Source organism: Pan paniscus, chromosome 17 (genome assembly GCF_029289425.2).
Source record: "Pan paniscus chromosome 17, NHGRI_mPanPan1-v2.0_pri, whole genome shotgun sequence".
In the NCBI taxonomy this organism is placed as follows: Eukaryota; Metazoa; Chordata; class Mammalia; order Primates; family Hominidae; genus Pan; species Pan paniscus.
In genome coordinates this window covers 30,526,295-30,539,449 of record NC_073266.2, presented here as the reverse complement: position 1 = coordinate 30,539,449, position 13,155 = coordinate 30,526,295, and the positions used below count along the sequence as shown (strand labels likewise).

General features: G+C 38.7%; 1 protein-coding gene across 12 annotated transcripts in view; it reads left to right on the top strand.

Moving 5' to 3' along the window:
- Positions 1 to 13,155, top strand: part of PTPRM (protein tyrosine phosphatase receptor type M) — an 826,562-nt gene that overhangs the window by 333,651 nt on the left and 479,756 nt on the right. For all 12 annotated transcript variants that reach the window (XM_003817914.7, XM_063597202.1, XM_055102562.3 and 9 more), the window contains exon 4: positions 5,211 to 5,289. In XM_003817914.7, coding sequence (XP_003817962.2) covers positions 5,211 to 5,289 — 79 coding nt within the window. The remainder of the gene's footprint in view (positions 1 to 5,210; positions 5,290 to 13,155) is intronic.

Sequence of the window (13,155 nt, the reverse complement as noted above, 5' to 3'; positions counted from 1 at the left end):
ACAACAGTGGAACCTTGAACAGAATTCCAAAATCTGTTTATAAGAAACTTGTTTAAGATGACCCTCATCCTTTGAGCTGCATGGTTTTTTTTTTTCTTTTTTGATACAGAGTCTTACTCTGTCGCCAGGATGCAGTGCAGTGGCACAATCTTGGCTCACTGCAACCTCTGCCTCCCGAGTTCAAGTGATTCTCTTGCCTCAGGCTCCCGAGTAGCTGGGACTACAGGCGCCCGCCAACACACCCGGCTAATTTTTGTATTTTTGGTAGAGACGGGTTTCACCATGTTGGCCAGGATGGGCTCGATCCCTTGACCTTGTGATCCACTCACCTTGGCCTCCCAAAGTGCTAGGATTACAGGCATGAACCACTGCGCCTGGCCTGAGCTGCATGTTTTAATCCTCTTGTTTGTTAGAAAAAAAACAAAGGGAAATCTCTCAATGGTTGGGTGTTTAAAATAGGTAATCTCAGACTACTGTATGGCATCTAAATTCAGATAACTTCATTTAGTCGTATTTATTTCACAATAGGAAACTCTCCAGTACAGCTCATACCTACTTTATAATTGTGGTATGTATTGAAACAGTTGCATACTAAGTTGTAAACTTGATGAAGCAGCTAATAAAACTTGTACTCAAGTCCCTTAACAAGTTTCTAAGAAAGAACTAGAAAATGGTTTTAATAAACATAGAAGTTATTGCTTCAAACTTGTGACACAAATGTATGACATAAGAAACTTTTGTTTATATATTATGTATTAATTTTGTATGTATATATGGGTAGGCATGCACACATAAACGTATCAACAAAGATTGCTTTTCTCTTCTTGACTCTGCAATTAGCTTTAAGTCAGTGTTGGAACCTGCCAAGTTTGAGAAGTTTACTTTTTAAAGTTTCTAATTAAACTCAGAGGGGGCAGGAAACATATTTGTAATCAGCTGCTGTCCTTCTTTGCCTCTTGATATTCTAGTTGGAAGACTGAGGGGAGCAAATAAAATTGCAGTTAGAAGCTTGTCTTTAATTCTTTTTTGTGGCCTTGCTGACAAGTCATCTTGCTGGGAAATATGGGGCGAATTGGCTTGTTTCTGAGACTCTCTTTGCCTCCAGTCGACAGGGATGAAGGCAGATAGTTGCTGGGAAATCCATGAGTTGATACTAGCAGGCTGAAGCTCTGCGCTGGGGGTTGTGTGGCTGTGGCACAGGTTTCCTGGCTTGTTTGGAGGGGAGGAGTCATGGTTCTGCGTCAGGAAAGGATCCCATTGCTATGAGCTGTGTTTATTGAATCTGTCATTTGGCCATTGCTATCTTGTTCTATTCTTTCATCATTCATGTTTCTTGTTTTTTCCCTAACTAAAGCTTACATTTTATAAAACTGTCTGCATTGCTTAGATCTTCCAAAGCATGCGGTAGATATTTTACAAATATTTGGACTAAAAGGCTCAGAATTTCTTAGCGTAAAACTTCTGAGTCATCCATTCTTTGACGCGATGGATGAAAAAACAGATCTAGAGAAGTCTACATGGCTCTTCCAGGTCTCACATCTTCTCTGCCTTTTTTTTTTTTTTTTTTTGGTACTCTCCTTTGCTTTGGTAGGGGTATGACCCTGTATAGCTTTAAACAAAACATTATGGATTAAATTTACACATACAGATCAACTTAAAAGTAGATTCACACGAGCACGTCTCACATGTACACTATGTTCTAAAAGGTAATGCATTCTCTTCAAAGAATAAGGATAATTCCATTTTTAGTAGAAGCTTCAGACATTGTAGTTGATAAAGCAAAATAAAATTTCAATATGAAAGATAGTTTTGATGAGGAAAGATTTCTTCAGCTGTTCTATCCATGATATATTCCAAGTGCTTATCACAGTGCCTGGCAGAGAGGTGGCACTCAGTAGAGCCTTGAGTTCATTGAATGAATGAATGCATGGATGAATAAGAGAGAAGAAGGAAGAGAGGATGGCAGGTGGGATGAAGGAAGGTCTGATGAACATTTCTGCGTTTGGTTTTCAAAATACATTTTTCTAACCACAGCACCCATGCTCTTGGGTAGCTGGTAGTGGTAGCATCAGCAGCCACCCCTCAGCTGTCCCTGCAGTAGCCATTGTATCAGAGCAGCTTGCAGGTTCCTGCAGTGCCAACTGTAGCTGTTTCCTGGGAGGCAGGATGTGACTGTTATTCAGGGGACCTGTTTTGAGGGCCTCAGGAATGCTTTTTCCTTTACTTGCTCTCAATATTCATTTTCCTTTTGTACTCTCAGTTGTCTTCTTATAGACTTTAGTAGTAGACAGATAAATTAGCAGGGTCCCATTGCAGGAATATCCGTGCATATCTTCCTTTCTCTTGTATTGTCAGTGGAAACTATTTATTAAACTTACGAACAGGATGAAGTTTTATTTCATTTCTGGTTTTCTGTTGTGCCTTTCCTCTCCCCTGTGTTATATGTTATTGTAATAGTGTTGTGGCACAGTGTCATCTAGTCTAGCAAGAGTTTCTGGGATGTCTTCTGTCCCTGTACTCTTGAGCTTTTCCACTCTGGGCTCTGCTGATTGCTTTCTCCAGTTTCACATCCATCCCATACACAAAATAATGCAGGCCTAGGATCAAAGTTTTTGTTTGAGCAATGTGTAGAAGTGAAAACATCATATTTGGAATCAGAAAAATTGAGTTTAAAGATTGCATCTACGATAGACTCGTTGCATTTATGGACAATTACTTTGTATCTAAAGATTTCATTTTTTTTGAAACATGAAATTCTTGATTTTTTGTATGAACTAATGAGATAATGGAATGATATCTTCCTAGTGTGTGTAACATATCTGCTTACTAAATGTTAACTTATAATTACTTTTATAAATTGAAATTTTTATGGAAATCATTGTAGAGTCACATGCAGTAGTAAGAAAAAAGATATTCTTGAGTACATGTTATGCCATTTCCCAGAATGCTAACATTTTACAACACTGTAGTACAATTGCGTTCTGTACAATTGTACAAATATGTACAATTTGTTGTGTACAACTTTGTTACCTGAATAGGCTTGTGTATCTCCCACCACAGTGAAGATGCTAAACAATTCCACCAACACAAGGAGTGGTGGTGATGTCCTTTTGTAAGCAAACCCATCTCCCTCCTGTCTCATCTTCCTCCATTCCTGCCCCTGGCAACCACTAATTTGTCCTCCATTTCTAGAATCTTAACATTACAAAATGTTACATAAATGGAATCATAGAGTACATGATCTTCGGGGAGTGGTGTTTTTCACTCACCATAGCTATCGGGAAGTTCACCCAAGTTGTTAGGTACATCATTAATTTGCTCCTTTTTATTGCTGAGTAGTATTTAATACAGCGGATGGACCACAGTGTATTATTTACCAGTTGAAGGACATCTGGGCTGTTTCTTTTGTTTGGCTATTATGTATAAAGCTTCTGTAAATATGATGTGCACAGATTTTTATATGAATGAAAGTTTACATTTCTGTGGGATGAATCTCCAAGAGTGCAATGGTTAGGTTGTATTTTAAGACTTACTATCATGAGTCATGGTTCCCCGGTGAGATAGTTTCATTCTGTGTGTAAATGGAGGTCAAAATAACATTCATGTGGATCTTTTAAATGATAGCCTGACAACTGACACCTTTAGTCAATTAATCAGATTAAGAAAATTGATACCCCTTTTACTGGTTCTTTCTTTCTTTCCTTTTTTTTTAATTTTTTTTTTATTTTGTTGAGACTGAGTTTTGCTCTTGTTGCCCAGGCTGGAGTGCAATGGCACAATCTCGGCTCACTGCAACCTCCGCCTCCCAGATTCAAGCGATTCTCCTGTGTCAGCCTCCTGAGTAGCTGGGATTACAGGCGTATGCCACCACGTCCACCTAATTTTTGTATTTTTAGTAGAGTTGGGGTTTCACCATATTGGCCAGGCTAGTCTCAAACTCCTGACCTCAGGTGATCTGCCTGCCTCGGCCTCCCAAAGTGCTGGGATTATAGGCCTGAGCCACCGCGCCCAGCCCTGGTTCTTTCTTTTTTGCCTTAATTTCTCTGAAGTGGCTCCACCATCTTAAAAAACTCCGCCATTCTTAGAACCTCCAGGCATGTAGGCCTTTTCCTCTTCTCTTGCTTCTCCAATTATCAAGGAAGAGCTAACGCCCTCTTGATTTTGCCACTGTGGACATTTTTATATTATTTTCCTCTTGATTCATAGCTTTATTGTCTGATTTTCAGTTAGCATAGTCTCTTCACTGCATTATTAATAGGCTATCTTTCCTGGTGTCTCTGTCCTAAAGTGGAGTCTTCTGCAGCCTGGCCACAGCTGACCTTTGTGGCGGTAGGTCCCAATTCTCCCCTTGAAGGCCATGGTCATGACCACCTCAGGGCCTTCACATGTGCCCAGGACTGAGCCTGGTCCTCTTCACACTGTTAGCTCCTTCTCATCCTGTAGCTATAGGCACAGATTTCACCTCCTCATGGGAGGTCCTCCATGTGTATATTCTTATAGTACACTGCACTTACTGTATTTTTTTTCACTTGTGTAAATCTTACTACCCCACATGGTCCAGCGTGGTCAGAGAGTTACTTTCAGAACCTTCAGAAAAGGTTTAGATCGCCTAAAGCAATCTGAATCTTAACGTTGTCTCTTGAGGGAAAACAACCACAATCCAAATGTGTGTATGGCAGTGGGTTTAACATACAGTGCAACCTTAAAAGTCTTCTTTAGACTTTGTTTCATGTTCAGGATCTCTCACAAGCTCAACTCTGGCTTTGGGTGGGGAATCCTTTCTATCTGCTGAAACTGTTGGAGAGGTAACCCCAAAGCCTCTTCTATCTTGGTGTCCCCATCTTCCACCCAAGCAGCTTACCCACCAACAAGTTGCCGTCTGTGCCAACTCACTATCCTGTGAGCTTCCTTGCTTTTCCTACAGTGTATGTGTCATCCCCCGCAACCCCATGAAGTATCCTTTCACTATGGGTTTTCTAAGTTGGGGTTCTGTCTAACGCATTCACTACCTATTGACCTCCCTGAAGACTGGGGTGGGGTCTTGCCTATCTTTGTAGTCTAGAACCTGGAACATTGACTAGCAGATGTTACGTACATGAATTAATGAATTGGTGAAAGAATAAACGAAATTATGTGTCTTATATATAGGAGATACTTGGTAAAAGTAAGACAAAATGAATAAATAATGTAAATCTTTCTTAATTTTCCAGGTGATTTTTGAAGTGATAACTTCTGGACATCAAGGCTATCTTGCTATCGATGAGGTGAAGGTGTTAGGACATCCATGTAGTAAGTTGTCTTTATTTGTAAATATTCGGGTACATCATTGGGGGCATGTTTACATTATGAATGACGAGAAGGGATGAAAACCTGTGAAGAGGTCATCTTGCCAAGACAGTTCCCTGACAGGCCTGTATTGTTGGTTTGCCAGCCCAGAAATCCAAAAGCATGTACTTAGTGTAAATGCCATGGTTTGTATAAGTCTTTTAAAATTTGGTTCAGGAATGGGGAATCAAGGAATTCTTTGGCATGCTCAGACATCTTTGCAAAGAACCTGTTTATTTGTTGCCGTGGTCTTTAGAATTCGCTTTTCAGTAGTAGCACAAAGTTAAATATTGAGAATCTGTGCATTTTGTTTATAAGTCCAGTATGTTTTTGGCACAGTTCCTTAGTATTTATCACATGGTTTCAGGTGATATAGCTGCAAACAGGCCTGGGATCTGTCAAATAAAAGACACCTACCTAAACCACCTGGGGACCCCAGAAATGGCCTGCTCTTCATCTTTTAAAAATTAATACTTTAAAAAAGTACAATAGGTGATAAACATACAATTTTTAAAATATCTACTATGAACAACTAACAGTTTGTCATATTTGTATGTGAACCTTTTTCCTTAAATAAAATAGTACAAATTGCTAGATCTGTTTCTCCCCAAACCCTGCCCCCCAGGGGCCACCACAGTGGTGAGCTGGTTGTTGCACCTGTTATGGTTTCTAGTCTGCACACAGCAACAGACTGTAGCTGCTTGAAGCAGAAAAGGCATCCTGTTGATAGAGAATTGGAGGGCAGTGGTATTCCTGAGAACACTAGTGGTCTAGACTCAGATGATGAGCAGGCCCCCAAAGTGAGGCTACGCAAGCAGCCACAGCAACCACTATGGCAGGGGAGCCAGCTGCGAGGACAAGGGGAGCTGGTGCTGTGTCTCTGTGCACCTTACCCTTGGAAGATGACCCTTGCCTAGACATTCTGCGCTGATTTGGGCCTTGGCATCTTTGGCCTTAGGTGCAAAGCCCTGAGGGGGATAGTCAGGGTGAGCGAGCTAGATCATGCACTCATTCATGCCTGGCAATTGGTGTGACTAAGAAAGTGAGTTGTTGGCTTTTCCCACTCTGTCAAGGGAGCTGGGCCTCAACTTTTACTGAGAAACATATAGTGCTGAGCAACTGAACACTGCAAATGTGTGTGTGTGTGTGTGTGTGTATGCGCGTGTGTGTGCTCTTTCCCATAATCCCCAAGGGTTTATAAAAGCAAAAAAGTAAGGATTGCCTTTTATAAATGCTAATGAATGGTTTCCAGCCATACAAATTTCTCTGTATTCTTTTTTTTTTTTTTTAACTTAAGTGTTAGATATTTTAGGTCAATCCATGGTATTCTATCATATGGATTTACTACATTCTATTTTTCTAGTATTTTATGAACATTTAGTGTTTCCCACAGTTTTTCTCTATTAAATATTGCTGCAGTGAGCATTATGGATGTGCCTACTGGTGCAGTGTTGAGAGCCTCAGTGGAGTGTGTTCTTAGAGGCTGAATTGCTGGGATGTAGTGCAGAGACGTTCTTAGTTTTATTGGATGCTGCCAGAATGCTATGAAGTGTCTGAACCAGTTTATATTCCCACCAGCAGTGCATGGTAGCTTTATTTTCCCTGTATCTTTGTTCAAAATTGATATCACCAGACTTCAAATTTTTGGCCATCTGAGGGATGATAACCTGCTTTATTTTTAGGATCTCTGGCATTAAAGAGAAACTGGCTAGTTCATATATTTCATGGGTCTTTCCTGATGACCCTATGCAAAATTATGAAAGAATGGTTATATCTACAATAATAAAAATGGAAATATTTGCAGGAGTGGCTCAGCTTTTTATTGCATGGATTTGAATAGACCACCAGGACCCTCTTTGTTAAGCTTTATAGAGGAGACCTGTGTGGTTGTTACCTGATGAATGTATCATGACACAGGTGTTTTAATTCCATCTAAAGGGGTTTTGCTCTCTCTGATATCTTTATTTGGTGCTTTGAAGCTTGCCAAACATTGAAGTTAACATAAAGCAATCATTTGTTCATTACAAAGGCAGATGTTACTTTTGTGTCATGTTACATTTGTCTTTTCTTCTGTTGTCAGCAAAACTGGGGAGTTCAAGAAGATTCCCTGTCCCCTCCCATTTCATGAAAAGACAGGAAAACCATCAAGGCTGTACCTAATTGAAACAGCAGGGTAAATTTAGGAAGCAGAATGCAATTACCTGAGCTGGAACTCAGCCAAATCCTCAGAGTAATAGCCTCCAGCTAGAAAAGTGCCATGAGATCTTCTAATATGCACAAAGTTCATGGACTCTGATTCACTTCTTACCTAGGAGGTTAAAAACATAAGAGCTGTAATTGCATGCCTACTAAGTGCTGAGCACTCTAATGACATAGTCTGCCTCCCTGTTTCTTAGAGCAGAGCTCACGGCAAGGCAGATGTACTGGGTGCAGGTGTGGTGGCTGCAGTCAAGGTTGCACATGGCTTTCTATTACATATCCTGGGCTCCATCTTCCACATCTGGCCACTAGCCAGCATAATAGCTCCTGAAGTGTAGCGCCTTCTATTTTACTGGATTTTAGTCATTGTGTGCAGCAAAGACCTAAAGACTTCATGCTTATCAGTGCCTTCCTAAAACATGTCTCAAGCAATTTTGTTCTTCCCATAGGAGATAGCTTTCTGTAGCCATAGAAATGGTGTTTATCTTCTCTCCTTTGGAGAATACCTGTGCTAATACCTAATTGGCTTTGGGAACTGCTGTGAGGGCACAGAATTGCAAAACAGGCTCTGTACCAAGGTGATGTATGGTACAACAGCGTTGTGAACTGGAAGCCTTAAATGGTTTTGATGATAGCTCTTCCTTAGCTTATTTTTTCCTGAATCTCTAAGTTAATGGGGGAAGCATGCAAATAAAGATTTTAAAGAAGGCAATAGTTTGTTCTTAAAATGAAAGCTTTACAGGTAATATTTTATGAGCTTTCTTATCAGGATTTCATTATAATGAATTATTTTGAAATTTTGATGTTCATTAAATTTAAATCCTAAAGGAGCATTAATATTTTATATCTAAAACTATGCTTTCCAAATGGCTGCAAAATTGCTGAATCTCATTTGCTCCACTGTAAAGGCTCTTGTTTGGATTCATATAGGTTTATGAGTAAGCATTACAACATTTTTTAATATTAGATATTCTGATACAAGTATATAGTTGCTCATAAAATTGACTTTAGTGACAATAAGATGCAAGATCAGCCTGAAATATGGAGATGACTGTGCAAAATCAGCAGCTCTCTAGCATATGACCACTTCTAATAAACAGATAATTTTTGCATTTGGTATGCACACTAAAAATATATTTGGAATTTGGTTCAATAATCCTGGTAAGAAAAGAAGAATTTTATTACAATAGCTTCCTAATGTTGTCTCCTGTTCTTAAATACATTATGAGCTGTGCATATATGGGTATTTCTCTTATTACCTTCTGGTGCTGATAATGTATTTTTATGTCTTAAAAGCCGTATGTAATTTTAATAGATTTATTGACATATCACTGACATAATTTATCCATGTTTAAAGTGTACAATTCAGTAATTTTTAGTTTATTCACAGAGTATGTACCCACGACCATAGTCAAATTTAAAATATCTTCAACATCCCCCAAAAGACCCACTACCCATTAATAGTCATTCTTTATTTTCTCTTGTTACTGGTGGAGGGTGTCCAGGTTCTTGGTGTCTTGAACAAAGAATTGGACAAAACGCACAAACAAAGCAAGGAAAGAATGAAGCAACAAAAGCAGAGATTTATTGAAAATGAAAAATACACTCCACAGGGTGGGAGCTGCCCGAGCAAGTGGCTCAAGATCCCCATGACTGAATTTTCTGGGGTTTAAAATACCCTCTAGAGGTTTCCCATTGGTTACTTGGTGTACACCCTGTGTAAGTGAAGTAGTGGCCGATGGTCAGTCTGATTGGTCGTGGGAGGGGACCGGTCAGAGGCTGAAGTGAAGATACAAAGTTACACCCTCTGCAAACATCTGATTGGTTGCAGAAAGTGACCAATCAGAGACTGAAGTGAAGTTACAAAGTTATACTCCTATAAAATGAAAACTTAGCCCAAGACCAGCCTGACTGGTTGCAGGAGGGGACCAATCAGAGGTACTTTCAATTTTTCATCTGCCACCCAGAAAAAGTTGGGGGAGGCAGTGTGCAAAGGAAGTAGTCTCTGGTCCTTTTGTCACTTGGGTGTGGAAGGTTGGGATTTTCCTTTTGATTTAGTTCTAGGAAGTCAGCATGATTCAGCCTTAGGTTCCTTGCCTCTAGACCCTATTCTCCCGACTTACTCTGGCCACCACTCCTAGCCCTAGGCAACCATTAATTTACTTGTTGTTCCTGTAGATTTGCTTGTTCTCCATATTCATTTAAATGCAGTCGCGCTATATGTGGCCCTTTGTGTCTGGCTTCCTTCACTTAGCATGTTTCAAAGTTCATCCATGTTGTAGTGTATGTCAATATTTCACTCCTTCTTAAAACCAAATAGTATTTTATTGCATGGATATACCACATTTTATGTAAGCATGCATCAGTTGATGGACATTCAGGTTGTTTCACCTTTGGACTATTGGGAATAATGCTGCTGTGAACATTTATTATCAGTTCTCTTGGGTATCATGCTCTCAGACACATACTTAGGAGTAGAATTGCTGGGTCACATTGTAACTGTTTTTAGCATTTGAAGAACTGTGAAATTGTTTTTTAAATTGGCTGCACCATTTTCCATTTCAAACAGCAGTGTATGATTTCAATTTCTTCATATTCTTGCGAATATTTATGTCTTTAAAAAAAATCATAGCCATCCTTGTGGGTTTCAGGTGGCACCTGTTTGTAGTTTGGATTACCTAATGACTAATGATGTTGAGCATCTTTCCATGTGCCATTTATATGTATGTTTGGGAGAAATGTCTATTCAGATCCTTTCCCCATTTTTAATTGAGTTGTTTATCTTTTTATTCAGTTATAAGAGGTTTTATATATCTACATACAAATTCCTTATCAGACATATGATTCAAAAACATTTCCCCCCAATCTGTGAGTTGTTTTTTCATTTTCTTGATGGCATCCTTAACAGCACAAAGGTTTAAATTTTGATAAAGTCCAATTTTCTGTTTTTTCTTTCATCACTTAGATACAACTATTTGGACTTGTAGCTAATAATTCTTCTAAGATCACAAAGCTTTTCTATGTTTTTTCCAAAGAGTTTTATGGTTTCAATTTTTTTTTTTTTTTTTTTTTTTTTGAGATGGAGTCTCTCTTTCTCACCCAGGCTGTAGTGCAGTGGTGTGATCTTGGCTCACTGCAACCTCCGCCTCCCACGTTTAAGTGATTCTCCTGCCTCAGCCTCCTGAGTAGCTGCGATTACAGGTGTCTGCCACCAAGCCCAGCTAATTTTGTATTTTTAGTAGAGACGGGGTTTCACCAATTTGGCCAGGCTGGTCTCCAACTCTTGACCTCAGGTGTTCTGCCTGCCTCAGCCTCCCAAAGTGCTGGGATTACAGGCATGAGCCACTGTGCCCGGCCTATAGTTTCAATTCTTACTTACAGGTCTATGAGCTATTTGAGTTAATATTTGTGTATGCTGTAAGAAAGTGGTGAAAATTCATTCTTTTGCATATGGATATGCAGTTATTCCAGCACCATTTGTTGACACACTGTTCTTTCCCCATTAAATTGCCTTGGTACCCTTGTTGAAAATTAATTAATAAATATAAAGACATTTCTGGACCCTCAGTTCTATTCAGTTGATCTACATGACTATTCTGCTATAAGTATGATACTATTTTGATTACTGTAACTTTTTAGTAAATTTTGAAATTTGGATCAGTGGGTCTTCCAAGTTTGTTCTTTTCTCATTATTGTTTTGGCTATTCTGAATCCTTTGTACTTTTTTTTTTTTTTTTTTTTTGAGACGGAGTCTCGCTCTGTCACCCAGGCTGGAGTGCAGTGGCGCTATCTTGGCTCACTGCAAGCTCCGCCTACCGGGTTCATGCCATTCTCCTGCCTCAGCCTGTAGTTGGGACTACAGGCGCCTGCCACCACACCCGGCTAATTTTTTTTTTCTTTTGTATTTTTAGTAGAGGTGGGGTTTCACAGTGTTAGCCAGGATGGTCTCGATCTCCTGACCTCGTGATCCGTCCGCCTCAGCCTCCCAAAGTGCTGGGATTACAGGCATGAGCCACTGCGCCCAGCCAATCCCTTGTACTTTCAAATGAATTTGAGAATCAGCTTATCAATTTCAGCCAAAAAAATTCAGCTGGAATATTGATAGGGATTGTGTTGAATCTGTAGACTGGTTTGGGTGCGGGGTTATTGCTATCTTAACATTATCAGGCTTTGTGATCTGTGAATGTGGGATGTCTTTCCTTTTATTGAAGTCTTTTAAAATTTCCTTTAATAGTGTTTGTGGTTTTCAGAGTACAAGTTCTATTCTTCATTTGTTAAATTTATTCCTAAGTATTTTATTTTGAAGTTGTTTTAAGTAGAATTGTTTTCTTAATTTTATTTTTGGATTGTTCATTTCTCGCTTGTAGAAATGCAGTTGATTTTGTGTATTGATCTTGTATCTCGAGATCTTGATGAACTTGCTTATTAGCTCTAATTGGTTTTTTGGTGGATCCATAGGATTTTCTGTATGCAAAATTGTGTCATCTTCAAGTAGGTTTTCCAGATTCCTATTTTTCCAACCCAGGTGAATTTTATTATTTTTCTTGCTAGTTTGCCATGGCTAAAACCTCCAGTACAATGTTGAATAGAAGCAAAAAGAACGGAAGTGCTTGTCTTGTTCCTCATCTTAGGAGGACAGCTTTCAGTCTTTTAGCATGATGTTGGCTGTGGTGTTTTGTAAATGCTTGTTTTTAGGAAGAAAGTTCCTTTTTCTTCCTAGTTTGTTGGATGTTTTTATCAAGAAATGCTGTTGGGTTTTAGCAAATCCTTTTTCTCTATCAGATTATTATGTGGTTTCCATCCTATATTCTGGCATATTATATTGATTGATTTTGGGATGTTAAAACAACCTAGCAGTCCTGGAACACATCTCACTTAGGCATGGTGTATAATCTTTTTTAATATGTTGGCATGTAGTAATGAAACATTATACGAAGTTACTGGGATATATGATGCCTTCAATTCTGAAATCTTACAATTATACAGAATCATGCCCCATTATTTTGATGCCAATTTAAAAACAAAATAATACAGTAAAAAAGAGATAAAGCCCTTCTAAACCCATGTGCTGTATATTGGATAAATTGAATACAAAATCCAAGACTGTCCTGTATTATTACTTGGGCAATAGAAAATAAGTCAGCAATTTCTTTAAATATTAAAGTTTATAATATGGCCTCCTAAATTCAAAATTATTCTTATTTTTTAAAATAGTATTTTCCTTATTAATTTGTGTAGTCACACATTGCTTACCACTCCCAAATTTAGATTTTTTAATGAAGATTTATTAAATAGTGTGATTGAAATAAGAATAACAGCGACAAAGCACAAATTAGAATTGTTTTTGGAATTATGTTCTGCTGAATAAAGACAGATTCATGTGCTTTGGTTGAGAGATGTGTGGGACTCAGAATTGACCTTTCATTTTAAACATGTGGGAACACAATTTGGACTTTTCTCTAAAGGAATATCATTCTTCTTAAGATATAGTCGATTTCTAGAAGTTATTTATATGTAGTGGCTACCTTAGTTTTCTCTGATAAGAATGTTGAATCTCTTTTTCCACTTGAAAAATTATTCCATTAAAGCCTATTCTTACCTTTCAAGGAAAACAAAACTGACTTTGACCTG